Here is a 20657-nt window from a genome sequence, read left to right as displayed (position 1 = left end):
AAACAGGTTGTAATTGATATTGGTGGTAAAACAGGTTGTAATTGATATTGATGGTAAAACAGGTTGTAATTGATATTGGTGGTAAAACAGGTTGTAATTGATATTGATGGTAGAACAGGTTGTAATTGATATTGATATAAAACAGGTTGTAATTGATATTGGTGGTAGAACAGGTTGTAATTGATATTGATGGTAAAACAGGTTGTAATTGATATTGGTGGTAAAACAGGTTGTAATTGATATTGATGGTAAAACAGGTTGTAATTGATATTGGTGGTAAAACAGGTTGTAATTGATATTGGTGGTAAAACAGGTTGTAATTGATAAATAACAGGTTGTAATTGATATTGATGGTAAAACAGGTTGTAATTGATATTGGTGGTAAAACAGGTTGTAATTGATATTGGTGGTAAAACAGGTTGTAATTGATATATAACAGGTTGTAATTGATATTGGTGGTAGAACAGGTTGTAATTGATATAAAACAGGTTGTAATTGATATTGGTGGTAAAACAGGTTGTAATTGATATTGATATAAAACAGGTTGTAATTGATATTGGTGGTAAAACAGGTTGTAATTGATATTGATGGTAGAACAGGTTGTAATTGATATTGATGGTAGAACAGGTTGTAATTGATATTGATGGTAGAACAGGTTGTAATTGATATTGATGGTAAACAGGTTGTAATTGATATTGGTGGTAAAACAGGTTGTAATTGATATTGATGGTAAAACAGGTTGTAATTGATATTGGTGGTAAAACAGGTTGTAATTGATATTGATGGTAGAACAGGTTGTAATTGATATATAACATGTTGTAATTGATATTGATGGTAAAACAGGTAGTAATTGATATTGATGGTAGAACAGGTTGTAATTGATATTGGTGGTAGAACAGGTTGTAATTGATATTGATATAAAACAGGTTGTAATTGATATTGATATAAAACAGGTTGTAATTGATATTGATATATAACAGGTTGTAATTGATATTGATATAAAACAGGTTGTAATTGATATTGGTGGTAAAACAGGTTGTAATTGATATATAACAGGTTGTAATTGATATTGATATAAAACAGGTTGTAATTGATATTGATATATAACAGGTTGTAATTGATATTGGTGGTAAAACAGGTTGTAATTGATATATAACAGGTTGTAATTGATATATAACAGGTTGTAATTGATATTGGTGGTAAAACAGGTTGTAATTGATATTGATATAAAACAGGTTGTAATTGATATAAAACAGGTTGTAATTGATATTGATATATAACAGGTTGTAATTGATATTGGTGGTAAAACAGGTTGTAATTGATATTGATGGTAGAACAGGTTGTAATTGATATTGATGGTAGAACAGGTTGTAATTGATATTGATGGTAGAACAGGTTGTAATTGATATTGATATAAAACAGGTTGTAATTGATATTGGTGGTAAAACAGGTTGTAATTGATATTGGTGGTAAAACAGGTTGTAATTGATATTGATGGTAGAACAGGTTGTAATTGATATTGATGGTAGAACAGGTTGTAATTGATATTGGTGGTAAAACAGGTTGTAATTGATATTGGTGGTAAAACAGGTTGTAATTGATATATAACAGGTTGTAATTGATATTGATATAAAACAGGTTGTAATTGATATTGGTGGTAAAACAGGTTGTAATTGATATTGATGGTAAAACAGGTTGTAATTGATATTGGTGGTAAAACAGGTTGTAATTGATATTGATAGTAGAACAGGTTGTAATTGATATATAACAGGTTGTAATTGATATTGATGGTAAAACAGGTAGTAATTGATATTGATGGTAGAACAGGTTGTAATTGATATTGATATATAACAGGTTGTAATTGATATATAACAGGTTGTAATTGATATTGATGGTAGAACAGGTTGTAATTGATATTGGTGGTAGAACAGGTTGTAATTGATATTGATATAAAACAGGTTGTAATTGATATTGATGGTAAAACAGGTTGTAATTGATATTGGTGGTAAAACAGGTTGTAATTGATATTGGTGGTAAAACAGGTTGTAATTGATAAATAACAGGTTGTAATTGATATTGATGGTAAAACAGGTTGTAATTGATATTGGTGGTAAAACAGGTTGTAATTGATATTGGTGGTAAAACAGGTTGTAATTGATATATAACAGGTTGTAATTGATATTGGTGGTAAAACAGGTTGTAATTGATATAAAACAGGTTGTAATTGATATTGGTGGTAAAACAGGTTGTAATTGATATTGATATAAAACAGGTTGTAATTGATATTGGTGGTAAAACAGGTTGTAATTGATATTGATGGTAGAACAGGTTGTAATTGATATTGATGGTAGAACAGGTTGTAATTGATATTGATGGTAGAACAGGTTGTAATTGATATTGATGGTAGAACAGGTTGTAATTGATATTGATGGTAGAACAGGTTGTAATTGATATTGATGGTAGAACAGGTTGTAATTGATATTGGTGGTAAAACAGGTTGTAATTGATATTGGTGGTAGAACAGGTTGTAATTGATATATAACATGTTGTAATTGATATTGATGGTAAAACAGGTAGTAATTGATATTGATGGTAGAACAGGTTGTAATTGATATTGGTGGTAGAACAGGTTGTAATTGATATTGATATAAAACAGGTTGTAATTGATATTGATATAAAACAGGTTGTAATTGATATTGATATATAACAGGTTGTAATTGATATTGATATAAAACAGGTTGTAATTGATATTGGTGGTAAAACAGGTTGTAATTGATATATAACAGGTTGTAATTGATATTGGTGGTAAAACAGGTTGTAATTGATATTGATGGTAAAACAGGTTGTAATTGATATTGGTGGTAAAACAGGTTGTAATTGATATTGGTGGTAAAACAGGTTGTAATTGATATATAACAGGTTGTAATTGATATTGGTGGTAAAACAGGTTGTAATTGATATAAAACAGGTTGTAATTGATATTGGTGGTAAAACAGGTTGTAATTGATATTGATATAAAACAGGTTGTAATTGATATTGGTGGTAAAACAGGTTGTAATTGATATTGATGGTAGAACAGGTTGTAATTGATATTGATGGTAGAACAGGTTGTAATTGATATTGATGGTAGAACAGGTTGTAATTGATATTGATATAAAACAGGTTGTAATTGATATTGGTGGTAAAACAGGTTGTAATTGATATTGGTGGTAAAACAGGTTGTAATTGATATTGATGGTAGAACAGGTTGTAATTGATATTGATGGTAGAACAGGTTGTAATTGATATTGGTGGTAAAACAGGTTGTAATTGATATTGGTGGTAAAACAGGTTGTAATTGATATATAACAGGTTGTAATTGATATGATATAAAACAGGTTGTAATTGATATTGGTGGTAAAACAGGTTGTAATTGATATTGATGGTAAAACAGGTTGTAATTGATATTGGTGGTAAAACAGGTTGTAATTGATATTGATAGTAGAACAGGTTGTAATTGATATATAACAGGTTGTAATTGATATTGATGGTAAAACAGGTAGTAATTGATATTGATGGTAGAACAGGTTGTAATTGATATTGATATATAACAGGTTGTAATTGATATATAACAGGTTGTAATTGATATTGATGGTAGAACAGGTTGTAATTGATATTGGTGGTAGAACAGGTTGTAATTGATATTGATATAAAACAGGTTGTAATTGATATTGATATATAACAGGTTGTAATTGATATTGATATAAAACAGGTTGTAATTGATATTGATATATAACAGGTTGTAATTGATATTGATATATAACAGGTTGTAATTGATATTGATATATAACAGGTTGTAATTGATATTGATATATAACAGGTTGTAATTGATATTGATATATAACAGGTTGTAATTGATATATAACAGGTTGTAATTGATATAAAACAGGTTGTAATTGATATTGATATATAACAGGTTGTAATTGATATATAACAGGTTGTAATTGATATTGATATATAACAGGTTGTAATTGATATTGATATAAAACAGGTTGTAATTGATATTGGTGGTAAAACAGGTTGTAATTGATATTGATATATAACAGGTTGTAATTGATATTGGTGGTAAAACAGGTTGTAATTGATATATAACAGGTTGTAATTGATATTGATATAAAACAGGTTGTAATTGATATTGGTGGTAAAACAGGTTGTAATTGATATATAACAGGTTGTAATTGATATTGATATAAAACAGGTTGTAATTGATATTGATATATAACAGGTTGTAATTGATATTGATATATAACAGGTTGTAATTGATATTGGTGGTAAAACAGGTTGTAATTGATATTGGTGGTAAAACAGGTTGTAATTCAAATCAAATCAAATTTATTTATAATTGATATTGATATAAAACAGGTTGTACAGAAATTGATAAAAAAACAGCAAACAATGCAGGTGTAATTGGTGGCTAGGAAAAACTCCCTAGAAAGGCCAAAACCTAGGAAACCTAGAAAACCGGTTGTAATTGATATGTGCCGGGTAGAAATTATAAAACATGACCAAGATGTTCAAATGTTCATAAATGACCAGCATGGTCGAATAATAATAAGGCAGAACAGTTGAAATTGATAGCAGCACAGTCAGGTGGACTGGGGACAGCAAGGAGCCTTCATGTCAGGTAGTCCTGGGGCACGGTCCTGGGCTCAGGTCATTGAAACTAGCAGGAGCATGGCCAGGTGGACTGGGGACAGCAAGGAGTCCTCATGTCAGGTAGTCCTGGGACATGGTCCTATTGATGGTAAAACAGGTAGTAATTGATATTGGTGGTAGAACAGGTTGTAATTGATATTGATGGTAAAACAGGTAGTAATTAATATTGGTGGTAAAACAGGTTGTAATTGATATTGATATAAAACAGGTTGTAATTGATATTGATGGTAAAACAGGTTGTAATTGATATTGATATAAAACAGGTTGTAATTGATATTGGTGGTAAAACAGGTTGTAATTGATATTGATATAAAACAGGTTGTAATTGATATTGATGGTAAAACAGGTAGTAATTGATATATAACAGGTTGTAATTGATATTGATGGTAAAACAGGTAGTAATTAATATTGGTGGTAGAACAGGTTGTAATTGATATTGATGGTAAAACAGGTTGTAATTGATATTGGTGGTAAAACAGGTTGTAATTGATATTGATGGTAGAACAGGTTGTAATTGATATTGATATAAAACAGGTTGTAATTGATATTGGTGGTAGAACAGGTTGTAATTGATATTGATGGTAAAACAGGTTGTAATTGATATTGGTGGTAAAACAGGTTGTAATTGATATTGATGGTAGAACAGGTTGTAATTGATATTGATGGTAGAACAGGTTGTAATTGATATTGATGGTAGAACAGGTTGTAATTGATATTGGTGGTAAAACAGGTTGTAATTGATATTGGTGGTAAAACAGGTTGTAATTGATATTGATGGTAAAACAGGTTGTAATTGATATTGGTGGTAAAACAGGTTGTAATTGATATTGATGGTAGAACAGGTTGTAATTGATATATAACATGTTGTAATTGATATTGATGGTAAAACAGGTAGTAATTGATATTGATGGTAGAACAGGTTGTAATTGATATTGGTGGTAGAACAGGTTGTAATTGATATTGATGGTAAAACAGGTTGTAATTGATATTGATATAAAACAGGTTGTAATTGATATTGATATATAACAGGTTGTAATTGATATTGATAAAAAACAGGTTGTAATTGATATTGGTGGTAAAACAGGTTGTAATTGATATATAACAGGTTGTAATTGATATTGATATAAAACAGGTTGTAATTGATATTGATATAAAACAGGTTGTAATTGATATTGATGGTAAAACAGGTAGTAATTGATATTGATGGTAAAACAGGTAGTAATTGATATTGGTGGTAGAACAGGTTGTAATTGATATTGATGGTAAAACAGGTTGTAATTGATATATAACAGGTTGTAATTGATATTGGTGGTAAAACAGGTTGTAATTGATATATAACAGGTTGTAATTGATATATAACAGGTTGTAATTGATATTGGTGGTAAAACAGGTTGTAATTGATATTGATATAAAACAGGTTGTAATTGATATTGATATATAACAGGTTGTAATTGATATTGGTGGTAAAACAGGTTGTAATTGATATATAACAGGTTGTAATTGATATATAACAGGTTGTAAAACAGGTTGTAATTGATATTGATATAAAACAGGTTGTAATTGATATTGATATATAACAGGTTGTAATTGATATTGGTGGTAAAACAGGTTGTAATTGATATATAACAGGTTGTAATTGATATATAACAGGTTGTAATTGATATTGATATATAACAGGTTGTAATTGATATTGGTGGTAAAACAGGTTGTAATTGATATATAACAGGTTGTAATTGATATATAACAGGTTGTAATTGATATATAACAGGTTGTAATTGATATTGGTGGTAAAACAGGTTGTAATTGATATATAACAGGTTGTAATTGATATTGATATATAACAGGTTGTAATTGATATTGATATAAAACAGGTTGTAATTGATATTGATATATAACAGGTTGTAATTGATATTGATATATAACAGGTTGTAATTGATATTGATATATAACAGGTTGTAATTGATATTGGTGGTAAAACAGGTTGTAATTGATATATAACAGGTTGTAATTGATATATAACAGGTTGTAATTGATATTGGTGGTAAAACAGGTTGTAATTGATATATAACAGGTTGTAATTGATATTGATATATAACAGGTTGTAATTGATATTGATATAAAACAGGTAGTAATTGATATTGATATATAACAGGTTGTAATTGATATTGGTGGTAAAACAGGTTGTAATTGATATATAACAGGTTGTAATTGATATATAACAGGTTGTAATTGATATTGATATATAACAGGTTGTAATTGATATTGGTGGTAAAACAGGTTGTAATTGATATTGATATAAAACAGGTTGTAATTGATATTGATATATAACAGGTTGTAATTGATATAAAACAGGTTGTAATTGATATTGATATAGAACAGGTTGTAATTGATATATAACAGGTTGTAATTGATATTGGTGGTAGAACAGGTTGTAATTGATATTGATATAAAACAGGTTGTAATTGATATTGGTGGTAGAACAGGTTGTAATTGATATTGGTGGTAGAACAGGTTGTAATTGATATATAACAGGTTGTAATTGATATTGATATAAAACAGGTTGTAATTGATATTGGTGGTAAAACAGGTTGTAATTGATATTGGTGGTAGAACAGGTTGTAATTGATATTGGTGGTAGAACAGGTTGTAATTGATATTGATGGTAAAACAGGTTGTAATTGATATTGGTGGTAGAACAGGTTGTAATTGATATATAACAGGTTGTAATTGATATATAACAGGTTGTAATTGATATTGATATATAACAGGTTGTAATTGATATTGATATAAAACAGGTAGTAATTGATATTGATATATAACAGGTTGTAATTGATGTTGGTGGTAAAACAGGTTGTAATTGATATATAACAGGTTGTAATTTATATTGATATAAAACAGGTTGTAATTGATATTGATATATAACAGGTAGTAATTGATATTGATATATAACAGGTTGTAATTGATATTGATATATAACAGGTTGTAATTGATATTGATATAAAACAGGTTGTAATTGATATTGATATAAAACAGGTTGTAATTGATATTGGTGGTATAACAGGTTGTAATTGATATATAACAGGTTGTAATTGATATTGATATAAAACAGGTTGTAATTGATATTGATATATAACAGGTTGTAATTGATATTGATATAAAACAGGTTGTAATTGATATTGGTGGTAGAACAGGTTGTAATTGATATTGATGGTAGAACAGGTTGTAATTGATATTGATATATAACAGGTTGTAATTGATATTGATATATAACAGGTTGTAATTGATATTGATATAAAACAGGTTGTAATTGATATTGGTGGTAGAACAGGTTGTAATTGATATTGATGGTAGAACAGGTTGTAATTGATATTGATATAAAACAGGTTGTAATTGATATTGATATAAAACAGGTTGTAATTGATATTGATATATAACAGGTTGTAATTGATATATAACAGGTTGTAATTGATATTGATATAAAACAGGTTGTAATTGATATTGGTGGTAAAACAGGTTGTAATTGATATTGGTGGTAGAACAGGTTGTAATTGATATTGGTGGTAGAACAGGTTGTAATTGATATAAAACAGGTTATAATTAATATTGATATAGAACAGGTTGTAATTGATATTGGTGGTAGAACAGGTTGTAATTGATATTGGTGGTAAAACAGGTTGTAATTGATATTGGTGGTAGAACAGGTTGTAATTGATATATAACAGGTTGTAATTGATATTGGTGGTAAAACAGGTTGTAATTGATATTGGTGGTAAAACAGGTTGTAATTGATATTGGTGGTAGAACAGGTTGTAATTGATATTGATGGTAGAACAGGTAGTAATTGATATTGGTGGTAGAACAGGTTGTAATTGATATTGATATAAAACAGGTTGTAATTGATATTGATATACAACAGGTTGTAATTGATATTGGTATATAACAGGTGGTATTTCATATTGGTATATAATATATATATATATTGGTGTCTATATAAATAATGAGGGTAAAAAGTGTCCAATATTAAATCATCACAATAAGTTCTAGCCACATTCTATTTTACAGACAAAATGGTTCTAACAGTTGCAGAGGTTTATTTATTAAAATCCCTTCTGTTGCAAACCAAATGCTGGACTAGAAGCACGGGGGAATTATGTCTAGATTTTTCTGTCCAGTGGAGGTTAGTTTATAAATTGCCTGGCTGGGCTGTGGGACAGTGGAGATTAGTTTATAAATTACCTGGCTGGGCTGTGGGACAGTGGAGATTAGTTTATAAATTGCCTGGCAGGGCTGTGGGACAGTGGAGATGAGTTTATAAATTGCCTGGCTGGGCTGTGGGACAGTGGAGATGAGTTTATAAATTGCCTGGCTGGGCTGTGGGACAGTGGAGATGAGTTTATAAATTGCCTGGCTGGGCTGTGGGACAGTGGAGATTAGTTTATAAATTGCCTGGCTGGGCTGTGGGACAGTGGAGGTTAGTTTATAAATTGCTTGGCAGGGCTGTTGGACTGGAGATGAGTTTATAAATTGCCTGGCTAGGCTGTGGGACAGTGGATGTGTAGGGGTAATTCAAATGGAACTGTTAACAGGCATTTCCCATTAATTATCTTGAATAACTAAAGCAATCAACCAATCAGCATCCAGGATTCAAATTTGCTATTTTATAATGAGCGATCTGGTCTGTATTAAACCTCAATTTAGAGTTTTATCAAGTGGAGCTTTAATTTAGATCTCTCTCTTTAACCAAATACTATGTTTGTTTTGGCAGGAGAGAGACCAGACTCTCACTCTGACAGCGGGAAGAGTCCTTCAGGGGAACCAGACCCAGAGACGGCCAAACCAGCGAGACGACATCACTGGTCCCAGTGTAAAAAGAGTTTCAAGTGGTTATGGAAGCTTAAAAGTCATGATAGAACAGACACAGGAGGGAAGACTTCACAATGTTCCCAGTGTGGAAAGAGTTTTACCCGGTTAGGGAACCTGAAAAGGCATGAGAGAATACACACAGGAGAGAAACCTTTCCAATGTGCCCAATGTGGAAAGAGTTTTACCCGGTTAGGGAGCCTGAAAGAACATAAAATAATACACACAGGAGAGAAACCTTTCCAATGCTCCCGGTGTGGAAAGGGCTTTAGGTGGTTAGGGAACCTGAAAAAGCATGAGAGAACACACACGGGAGAGAAACCGTTCCAATGCTCCCAGTGTGGAAAGAGTTTTCCACATTTAGGGAGTTTGAAGGAGCATGAAAGGACACACACAGGGGAGACATCTTACCATTGCTCCCTGTGTGGAAAGGATTTTACCAAGCTAAGGAACCTAATAAAACATACAGAATTACACACAGGAGAGAAGCCTTTCCAATGCTCCCAGTGTGGGAAGGGTTTTACACGGCTAGGGAACCTGAAGGATCACAAAAGAGTACACACAGGAGAGAAACCTTACCAATGTTCCCAGTGTGGAAAGAGTTTTACACGGTTACGGAGCCTGAACGAACATAAATTAATACACACAGGAGAGAAGCGTTTCCAATGTTCTCAGTGTGGAAAGGGTTTTACCCTGTTAGGGAGCCTGAAAAAGCACGAGAGAACACACACAGGAGAAAAGCCGTTCCAATGCTCCCATTGTGGAAAGAATTTTACACAATTGGGGAGCTTGAAGGTGCATGAAAGGGCACACACAGGGGATACATCTTACCATTGCTCTCTGTGTGGAAAGAATTTTACCAAGTTAGGCAACCTAAAAAAACATAAACAATTACACACAGGAGAGAAACCTTTCCAATGCTCCCAGTGTGGGAAGGGTTTTACACGACTAGGGAACCTGAAGGATCATAAAAGAGTACACACAGGAGAGAAGCCGTTCCAATGTTCGCAGTGTGGAAAGAATTTTACATGGTTAGGAAACCTGAAAAAGCACGAGAGAACACACACAGGAGAGAAACCGTTCCAATGCTCCAAGTGTGGAAATAGTTTTAAAAGGTTAGGGAGCCTGAAGGAGCATGAAAGGACACACACATGGGAGACAGCTTACCATTGCTCTATGTGTGGAAAGAATTTTACCAAGTTAGGAAACCTAAACAAACATGAAAAATTACACACAGGACAGAAGACTTTCCAATGCACCCAGTGTGGGAAGGGTTTTACACGGTTAGGGAATCTGAAGGACCATAAAAGAACACACACAAGAGAGAAACCTTTCCAATGCTCCCAGTGTGGAAAGGGTTTTACCCAGATAGGGAACCTGAAAAGGCATGAGAAAATACACACAGGAGAGAAGTCTTTCCATTGTCCGCAGTGTGGAAAGGATTTTACCCAGTTAGTGAACCTGAAAAGGCACGAGAGAACACACACAGTTTTAACAACGACCCCAGCAGTTGGAAACAGTTCGAAGAATAGAACGGAAAACCGCGTGAGAACAAAAAAAATGAAGAAACAGAAACCGAACCGGGAAAGAAAGTGATCAGTTTTGAAACAGAACCTTTATTTTAAAAGTAAAGTATTAATAACGTTATTTTACAGTAACTGCAGTAACTTCTACAGTAACTGTCCAGTGAAACTCTTCTTTAAAAAGTTAATATTCTGTCGACATAATGTTGAGACATGCTATACTCATTTGTGGCCAAAGCATAAATTGACACTTCAAAAACACTCAAACTTGTATCTCAAACAGTCTGTTTAAAAAAAATACTATTTCCTCATAGAACACGTTTACCTCCCTGCGGAGGATGAGCTGGCCAATCTGTTGTTGGGGTACGACCCACACTATTCTGTTGTTGGGGTACGACCCACACTATTCTGTTGTTGGGGTACGACCCACACTATTCTGTTGTTGGGGTACGACCCACACCATTCTGTTGTTGGGGTACGACCCACACCATTCTGTGGTTGGGGTACGCCCACACCATTCTGTTGTTGGGATGCGATCCACACCATTCTGTTGTTGGGGTACGACCCACACTATTCTGTTGTTGGGGTACGACCCACACCATTCTGTTGATGGGGTACGCCCACACCATTCTGTTGTTGGGGTACGACCCAAACCATTCTGTTGTTGGGGTACGACCCACACTATTCTGTTGTTGGGGTACGACCCACACCATTCTGTTGTTGGGGTACGACCCACACCATTCTATTGTTGGGGTACGACCCACACCATTCTGTTGTTGGGGTACGACCCACACCATTCTGTTGTTGGGATACGACCCACACCATTCTGTCGTTGGGATACGACCCACACCATTCTGTTGTTGGGGTACGACCCACACCATTCTGTTGTTGGGGTACGACCCACACCATTCTGTTGTTGGGATGCGATCCACACCATTCTGTTGTTGGGGTACGACCCACACTATTCTGTTGTTGGGGTACGACCCACACCATTCTGTTGTTGGGGTACGCCCACACCATTCTGTTGTTGGGGTACGACCCAAACCATTCTGTTGTTGGGGTACGACCCACACTATTCTGTTGTTGGGGTACGACCCACACCATTCTGTTGTTGGGGTACGACCCACACCATTCTATTGTTGGGGTACGACCCACACCATTCTGTTGTTGGGGTACGACCCACACCATTCTGTTGTTGGGATACGACCCACACCATTCTGTCGTTGGGATACGACCCACACCATTCTGTTGTTGGGGTACGACCCACACCATTCTGTTGTTGGGGTACGACCCACACCATTCTGTTGTTGAGGTACGCCCACACCATTCTGTTGTTGGGGTACGACCCACACTATTATGTTGTTGGGGTACGACCCACACCATTCTGTTGTTGGGGTACCCCCACACCATTCTGTTGTTGGGGTACGACCCACACCATTCTGTTGTTGAGGTACACCCACACCATTCCAACACAGAAAATATGCTTTTAACATATTTATTAAAGAAAAGATTGGAAGGAAAGTATTTCACTCATATTATAAGTAATTATAAGTCATATTTCATAGAAATCTAGAAACACTGGGAACTTACTTTAATTAAGTTCCAGGCAGTTACAGGGCCTCTCGAGTGGCGCAGCGGTCTAAGGCATCGCAGTGCGAGCTGTGCGCCTAGAGATCCTGGTTCTAGTCCAGGTTCTGTCTCAGTGCTAGCTATGCCACTAGAGATCCTGGTTCTAGTCCAGGCGTGCCACTAGAGATCCTGGTTCTAGTCCAGGTTCTGTCTCAGTGCTAGCTGTGCGCCTAGAGATCCTGGTTCTAGTCCAGGTTCTGTCTCAGTGCGAGCTGTGCGCCTAGAGATCCTGGTTCTAGTCCAGGTTCTGTCTCAGTGCTAGCTGTGCCACTAGAGATCCTGGTTCTAGTCCAGGCGTGCCACTAGAGATCCTGGTTCTAGTCCAGGTTCTGTCTCAGTGCAGGTTCTGTCTCAGTTCTGTCTCAGTAGAGATCCTGGTTCTAGTCCAGGTTCTGTCTCAGTGTCACTAGAGATCCTGTGTCACTAGAGATCCTGGTTCTAGTCCAGGTTCTGCCTCAGTGCTAGCTCTGTCACTAGAGATCCTGGTTCTAGTCCAGGTTATGTCTCCGTGGTAGCTGTGTCACTAGAGATCCTGGTTCTAGTCCAGGCTCTGTCTCAGTGCTAGCTGTGTCACTAGAGATCCTGGTTCTAGTCCAGGCTCTGTCTCAGTGGTAGCTGCGTCACTAGAGAACCTGGTTTTAGTCCAGGTTCTGCCTCAGTGCTAGCTCTGTCACTAGAGATCCTGGTTCAAGTCCAGGTTCTGTCTCAGTGCTAGCTGTGCCATTAGAGATCCTGGTTCTAGTCCAGGTTATGTCTCAGTGCTAGCTGTGTCACTAGAGATCCTGCTTCTAGGCCAGGTTCTGTCTCAGTGCTAGCTGTGCCATTAGAGATCCTGGTTCTAGTCCAGGTTATGTCTCAGTGCTAGCTGTGTTACTAGAGATCCTCGTTCTAGTCCAGGCTCGCATTCGTCCACGACCGGGAAACCAATGAGGCGGTGCACAATTGGCCCAGCATCGTCCGAGTTTAGTTTATTTTATTTTTACAGGGACAGTGCTCATTAATCAACGTTTCAGTAAAAGTGCCGGTTTTAGCCAGCCGGCTAATTTTCAACCGCAGTCCCTGGGCAGGTTATTAAAAACAATTACAATATAGACAATAGCACCATAGACATAGCAACATAGCAACATAGGACAAGCAAGACATAGCATACAGACAGAGCAACATAGAACAAAAAGCAGCAAGACAAAATTCATAAAAGCAACAAAGTGTTTCCATACCTCACAAGCTACAGACAACATGGAAAGCGGCAACACACAGCTAGGGACCATGTTCACAAATCTGATTGACCTGTAGCCATGTCTTCAAGCATTTTGTGAAAGTGTGATATGTGGTGCAGGGTTAGGGGAGGGTTTGGCCCAGCATCGTCCGGGTTAGGGGAGGGTTTGGCCCAGCATCGTCCGGGTTAGGGGAGGGTTTGGCCCAGCATCGTCCGGGTTAGGCCCAGCATCGTCCGGGTTAGGGGAGGGTTTGGCCCAACATCGTCCAGGTTAGGGGAGGGTTTGGCCCAGCATCGTCCTGGTTAGGGGAGGGTTTGGCCCAGCATCGTCCGGGTTAGGGGAGGGTTTGGCCCAGCATCGTCCGGGTTAGGGGAGGGTTTGGCCCAACATCGTCCAGGTTAGGGGAGGGTTTGGCCCAGCATCGTCCTGGTTAGGGGAGGGTTTGGCTCCGCATCGTCCGGGTTATGGGAGTGTTTGGCCGGCAGGGATGTTGTTGTCCCATCGTGAACTAGCGACTCCTGTGGCGGGCCGGGCACAATGCACGCTGACACGGTCGCCAGTGTTAACTCCACCACATTGGTGCGGCTGGCTTCCGGGTTAAGCGGGCATTGTGTCAAGAAGCAGTACGGCTTGGCTGGGTTGTGTTTCGGAGGACGCACGGCTCTCGACCTTTGCCTCTCCCGAGTCTGTACTGGAGTTGCAGCGATGGGACAAGGCTGTAACTACCAATTGGATACAACGAAATAGTGGAGAATTTTCTTATTTTTTTTAAACAGAATAAAAAAAAAAATATATATAGTTTTTAAAGCCAACAAAGGGCAAAGACCTAATTCTCACTCAGAACTCTCCCAGCTGAAAATGTTTTCCATTGTGTTTTGAGTACCTGTCCCTCCCTCCCACAGAAGCATCATAGCTGTAGCCCCGCCCCCTCAGAAGCATCATAGCTGTAGCCCCTCCCTCTCAGTAGCATCATAGCTGTAGCCACTCCCCCTCAGAAGCATCATAGCTGTAGCCCCTCCCCACCAGAGGCATAAACTACTGTACTGACATTTTCAAGTTTGATTCAGAAGATAAGAGAGATTTTTAATTAGAGAAGAAGGGATTCACTTTTTCAATGATACTATAGTTATCACGTTTCACATTGTATTTATTAACTACAGAAAGGTAAGATGTGTTTTTAATGCTGGTGTCACTCTGAACACACACCGAAGTTCAACGTTCCTCCATAGAAGCCTCCTCCTCCGTAGGTATAATTCTGTGATACGCTACAACAAGACAAGCCTGCTCCTCCCTCTCTCGCTCTCTCCGCCCACAAAATGTATGTGGCTCCTTGCGCTCTACACTTGTCTGTCCAACACGCATGTAAATAACTAGCTTGCCCGCTCCCATAGCAAGCTGCTCTGTCCACACTGATTGGTGCGGAATGAAAGGAGTTCTAGAGTTCTAGAATTGTGGTTCCAACCCCTGGGGTGTATTCATTACGAAACGGGGAGGGACTTATCAGAATTTGTCCAATAGAAAATCCGCCCCAAATTGCAAAATGTTCCCGAATCTTGCGAATGTTTTACCCAGTTAGGGAACCTGAAAACACATGAGAGGGAACACACAGGGGGAAGATAAGACCACATTTTCCAGGACACCTACAATAAGATCATAAAGGGGGGCTGTGTTCTGACATGTGTTCTGACATGTGTTCTGACATGTGTTACATGTGTTCTGACATGTGTTTTTGTTGATGTCGCATGAATTCATGTTTGTATGAAATATTACCACAACAAAAAAAATAGGCCTCCTTGAGTTTTTTTTCTCTCTCTCTCGAGACGAGACATTTTAAAACGTGTATTTTATTTTGATTATGGATTTGGATTCATTGAATATAAATATGAACCCTTTAGATGTTAATGATTTGATTTGGAAAGTTGTAGATTTTATTAAATTAGATTTGAATGAATGTGTATTTCTTGTTTCTATCCTTGAAAAAAACTTGGCAATTTAGTCGTTTTGTTTCATTTAATTCATTTGTGTTGTTGTGTCTCTGTGACTATCATTAAATGCTTATTTATCAAATCAGTTCTCTGTGTGTAATTACTGATTTAAACTAATCATGTAAACTTTAATTAACTAGGAAGTCGAGGCACCACAGGAAAATTTTGTTTATCCTCTTAGTCCGCCCCATCCCGCATGCGGGATCGTGACTACAGCCTCAAGCTCATTACCATAACGCAACATTAGCGATTTCTAAAAATTGCAAATGAAATTAAATAAATATGCCTGCCCTCAAGCTTATCCTTTTCTTAACAATCCTGTCGTCTCAGATTTTCAAAATATGCTTTAGAACCAGAGAAAATCAATAATTTGTGTAAGAGTGGTGATAGCTAGCTTAGCATTTAGCGTTAGCATTTAGCACGCAACATATTCACAAAAACCAGCAAAGGGATCAAATAAAATAATTTACCTTTGAAGAACTTCAGATGTTTCAATGAGGAGACTCTCAGTTACATAGCAGATGTCCAGTTTTTCCTGAAAGATGCTTGTGTAGGACACAAAGTTCCGTTTTGTTACTATGCATTTGGCTACCGAAACTAACCGAAAATTCAGTCACCTAAACGTCGAACTTTTTTCCGAATTAACTCCATAATATCGACTGAAACATGGAAAACGTTGTTTGAATCAATCCTCAAGGTGTTTTGTCATACATCTCTTCATTGAAATGCCGTCCCTGGAAGCGTGCATTCTTCTCTGATTCGGATGGAAAAATACTGGTAGCTGACTTTTGCGCACCAATTTCCACGCAGACACCGTGCGGGACACTTGGTAATTGCAGTCTCTTATGGTCAATCTTCCAATGATATGCCTACACATACGTCACAATGCTGCAGACACCTGGGGGAAACGATAGGAAGTGTCCGTTCATTCCTGTCGCATTCACAGCCATATAAGGCGATCATGGAAAACGTGCCTCCAGAAATCCTGTTGATTTCCTGGTCGCTCAAACATCTTGGTTTTGCCTGTAGATTTTGTTCTATGGCACTCACAGTGAAAATCTGGAAACGTCAGAGTGTCTTCTTTCCAAAACTATCAATTCCAAGCATAGTCGAGCATCTTTTCGTGACAAAATATTGTGCTAAAAACGGGCACGTCTTTTTATCCAAAAATGAAATACTGCCCCTATAGGACTAACAGGTTATAGAATGTCAATTTCCCGAATATAACTCTTCAGATATTTTTATATATTATTTTTATATATTATTTTTTATATATTATCAAAAACAGTTGCTTATTGTTATAAATTAATTGTTATTATTACCTCATCAGTTCTCATTACTGAACGTCGCAAACCCTTGGATATCTGCACGAAACCCTAGCCTAAATCATGAATCAGCGATCTACAAATTGGCTTAATTATTTATTTACCAACTAACTAAATAATCACACAGAATGACATAACAGACGAACAAGTGTATATTTGGGTTACTACATGATACAAAGAAAAAGTCCCTAGTGGACGAAGCCGATATGACGGCTTGGCAGACAAAGGAAAGGGGTGGGGACTGAGAAAGAGCGGGAATGACAACATGGATTCACTACACACAGAGGATAATTGTACTCATGGACATGCTAATGCCGATATGACGGCTTGGCAGACAAAGGAAAGGGGTGGGGACTGAGAGAGCGGGAATGACAACATGGATTCACTACACACAGAGGATAATTGTACTCATGGACATGCTAATGCCGATATGACGGCTTGGTAGACAAAGGAAAGGGGTGGGGACTGAGAAAGAGCGGGAAAGACAAGGCCGCTCATATTTATATATATATATTTATTTATATTTATTTATACATATTTACGCTTTTATGTCGTTGTTGTCTCTCCGTGGCGCTTGATCGCCAAGTAGAGTTCATCAGAATCTCTGGTTAACTTTCCCAGAATTCACAATGTCTTTCGTGGTTGTAGGTGGTTAGAAAGGGGTACTTCAGAGTACCGTTCAGAAATATTCTCATAGGTTAGATGCTTTGACGGTTGTCGGTATTCTCGTTCTAGGTTCACGTCATTTCTAGCTTCAGACTAGTAATGTGTTTTGTCTAGAATTTGCTCCTTCTTCTGTAGTTTTTTATTTATTTTTATTTTACCTTTATTTAACCAGGCAAGTCAGTTGAGAACAAATTCTTATTTTCAATGACGGCCTAGGAACAGTGGGTTAACTGCCTGTTCAGGGGCAGAACGACAGATTTGTACCTTGTCAGCTCGGGGATTTGAACTTGCAACCTTCCGGTTACTAGTCCAACGCTCTAACCGCCCCAGGGTAGCCTAGTGATCGATAGTCTCAGTTGAAACCTTTCCAGCTGTGGAGCCAAAACTACAGCTGTATGGTCTATAGAATTGTAGCCATTCCAACGTGGGGACTCTGTCCCGGCGTTCTCTGATTTAATGTAGGGTTTTATACTCTGTGGAAAAAAGGGGTGGTTCTATGACGTCTGATGTAAAGTCTAGACTCATGGAGGGTGTGGCCACTGACCAGTGACACTTTATAACTAAACAAGTATCTCATTTAGAAGGCCAACATGACATTACATCTTCTCACAAATAGTTTCATATTAAATCATATTTTTTTACACAACATTCAGGAAGAAAACTAATAACTGAGACACTTCCAAAGCTACCGTTATTCTGTGCTACTGTCCTTCCTGATGTCACAAAATAAAACACCTTTGACATGATTGTTCTTTAAATACCCATGGACCATTCCCACATTCTCAAAATTAGAAATATTGTTTAATCCTTCAATCTTGGGAAATAGAAGTTAGGTTTATTCCCCCTCTCTTTCTGCATGTCCAGGGGGAGAGAGTCTCTGCCAGGAATTTATGACCATAAAACTTGTGGTGGGAGAGAGAGAATGAGAGAGGGGGAAATAGAAGTCAGGTTTATTCCCCCTCTCTTTCTGCATGACCAGGGGGAGAGAGTCTCTGCCAGGAATTTATGACCATAAAACTTGTGGTGGGAGAGAGAGAATGAGAGAGCCACGGAAAAAAAACAAAGGACCACTTTGACCCCCCCAGAATGAGAGAGTGGTGGGGAGCCACGATATACACCCCGAAGGATCACGTCGTGACCCCCCCCCAGAATGAGAGATGGGTGGGGAGCCACGATATACACCCCAAAGGACCACGTCGTGACCCCCCCCAGAATAAGAGAGCGGTGGGGAGCCACGATATACACCCCGAAGGGCCACGTCGTGACCCTCCCCCCCCCCAGAATGAGAGAGCGGTGGGGAGCCACGATATACACCCCAAAGGACCACGTCGTGAAATAAAAAATCAAATGTGGAACGCCGCTTGTACACACACGTTCATTATATACATTGAATTTACAAAACATTATGAACACCTGCTCTTTCCATGACACAGCCCACCTACACAAGCTACTTTATATTATAGACCCATTAGTATACCGTGTATTCAGACCCATTAGTATACCGTGTATTCAGAGCCATTAGTATACCGTGTATTCAGACCCATTAGTATACCGTGTATTCAGACCCATTAGTATACCGTGTATTCAGACCCATTAGTATACCGTGTATTCAGACCCATTAGTATACCGTGTATTCAGACCCATTAGTATACCGTGTATTCAGACCCATTAGTATACCGTGTATTCAGACCCATTAGTATACCGTGTATTCAGACCCATTAGTATACCGTGTATTCAGACCCATTAGTATACCGTGTATTCAGACCCATTAGTATATTGTGTATTCAGACCCATTAGTATACCGTGTATTCAGACCCATTAGTATACCGTGTATTCATACCCATTAGTATACCGTGTATTCAGACCCATTAGTATATCGTGTATTCAGACCCATTAGTATACCGTGTATTCAGACCCATTAGTATACCGTGTATTCAGACCCATTAGTATACCGTGTATTCAGACCCATTAGTATACCGTGTATTCAGACCCATTAGTATATCGTGTATTCAGACCCATTAGTATACTGTGTATTCAGACCCATTAGTATACCGTGTATTCAGACCCATTAGTATACCGTGTATTCAGACCCATTAGTATACCGTGTATTCAGACCCATTAGTATACCGTGTATTCAGACCCATTAGTATACCGTGTATTCAGACCCATTAGTATACCGTGTATTCAGACCCATTAGTATACCGTGTATTCAGACCCATTAGTATACCGTGTATTCAGACCCATTAGTATACCGTGTATTCATAACCATTAGTATACCGTGTATTCAGAGCCATTAGTATACCGTGTATTCAGACCCATTAGTATACCGTGTATTCAGACCCATTAGTATACCGTGTATTCAGACCCATTAGTATACCGTGTATTCAGACCCATTAGTATACCGTGTATTCAGACCCATTAGTATACCGTGTATTCAGACCCCTTGACTTTTTCCCAGATTTCGTTACATCACAGCTAACATTGATTCAATTGTTTTTCCCCTCATCAATCTATACAGAATACCCTATAATGACATCACAATACCCTATAATGACATCACAATACCCCATAATGACAAAGCAAAAACAGGTTTTTATTTAAAAATAAATCCAATATCACATTTACAAAGTATACAGACCTTTATTCAGTACTTTGTTGAAGCAACTTTGGCAGCGATTACAGCCTCGAGTCTTCATGGGTATGAGGCTTCATGTTTGGCACGCCTGTATTTGGGGAGTTTCTCCAATTCTCTGCAGA

The 20657-nt window shown here is 37.4% G+C and overlaps 1 protein-coding gene across 13 annotated transcripts in view; it reads left to right on the top strand.

Moving 5' to 3' along the window:
* Positions 1–15582, top strand: part of LOC127929555 (gastrula zinc finger protein XlCGF57.1-like) — a 32321-nt gene extending 16739 nt beyond the window's left edge. The window contains exons 2-5 of one of the 13 annotated variants that reach the window (XM_052517487.1): positions 9461–12769; positions 12852–12901; positions 12952–13096; positions 13255–13448. In XM_052517487.1, coding sequence (XP_052373447.1) covers positions 9461–11151 — 1691 coding nt within the window. In that variant the 3' untranslated portion in view covers positions 11152–12769; positions 12852–12901; positions 12952–13096; positions 13255–13448. Of the gene's footprint in view, positions 1–9460; positions 13097–13154 lie in introns of those variants that run through there. The other 12 variants (XM_052517489.1, XM_052517480.1, XM_052517483.1 and 9 more) reach the window with 12 other exon arrangements.
* Positions 15583–20657: the final 5075 nt, after the last annotated feature.

The sequence above is a fragment of the Oncorhynchus keta genome, unplaced genomic scaffold (genome assembly GCF_023373465.1).
Source record: "Oncorhynchus keta strain PuntledgeMale-10-30-2019 unplaced genomic scaffold, Oket_V2 Un_scaffold_8240_pilon_pilon, whole genome shotgun sequence".
Taxonomy (NCBI): domain Eukaryota; kingdom Metazoa; phylum Chordata; class Actinopteri; order Salmoniformes; family Salmonidae; genus Oncorhynchus; species Oncorhynchus keta.
This window is presented reverse-complemented; position numbering and strand designations above follow the sequence as displayed.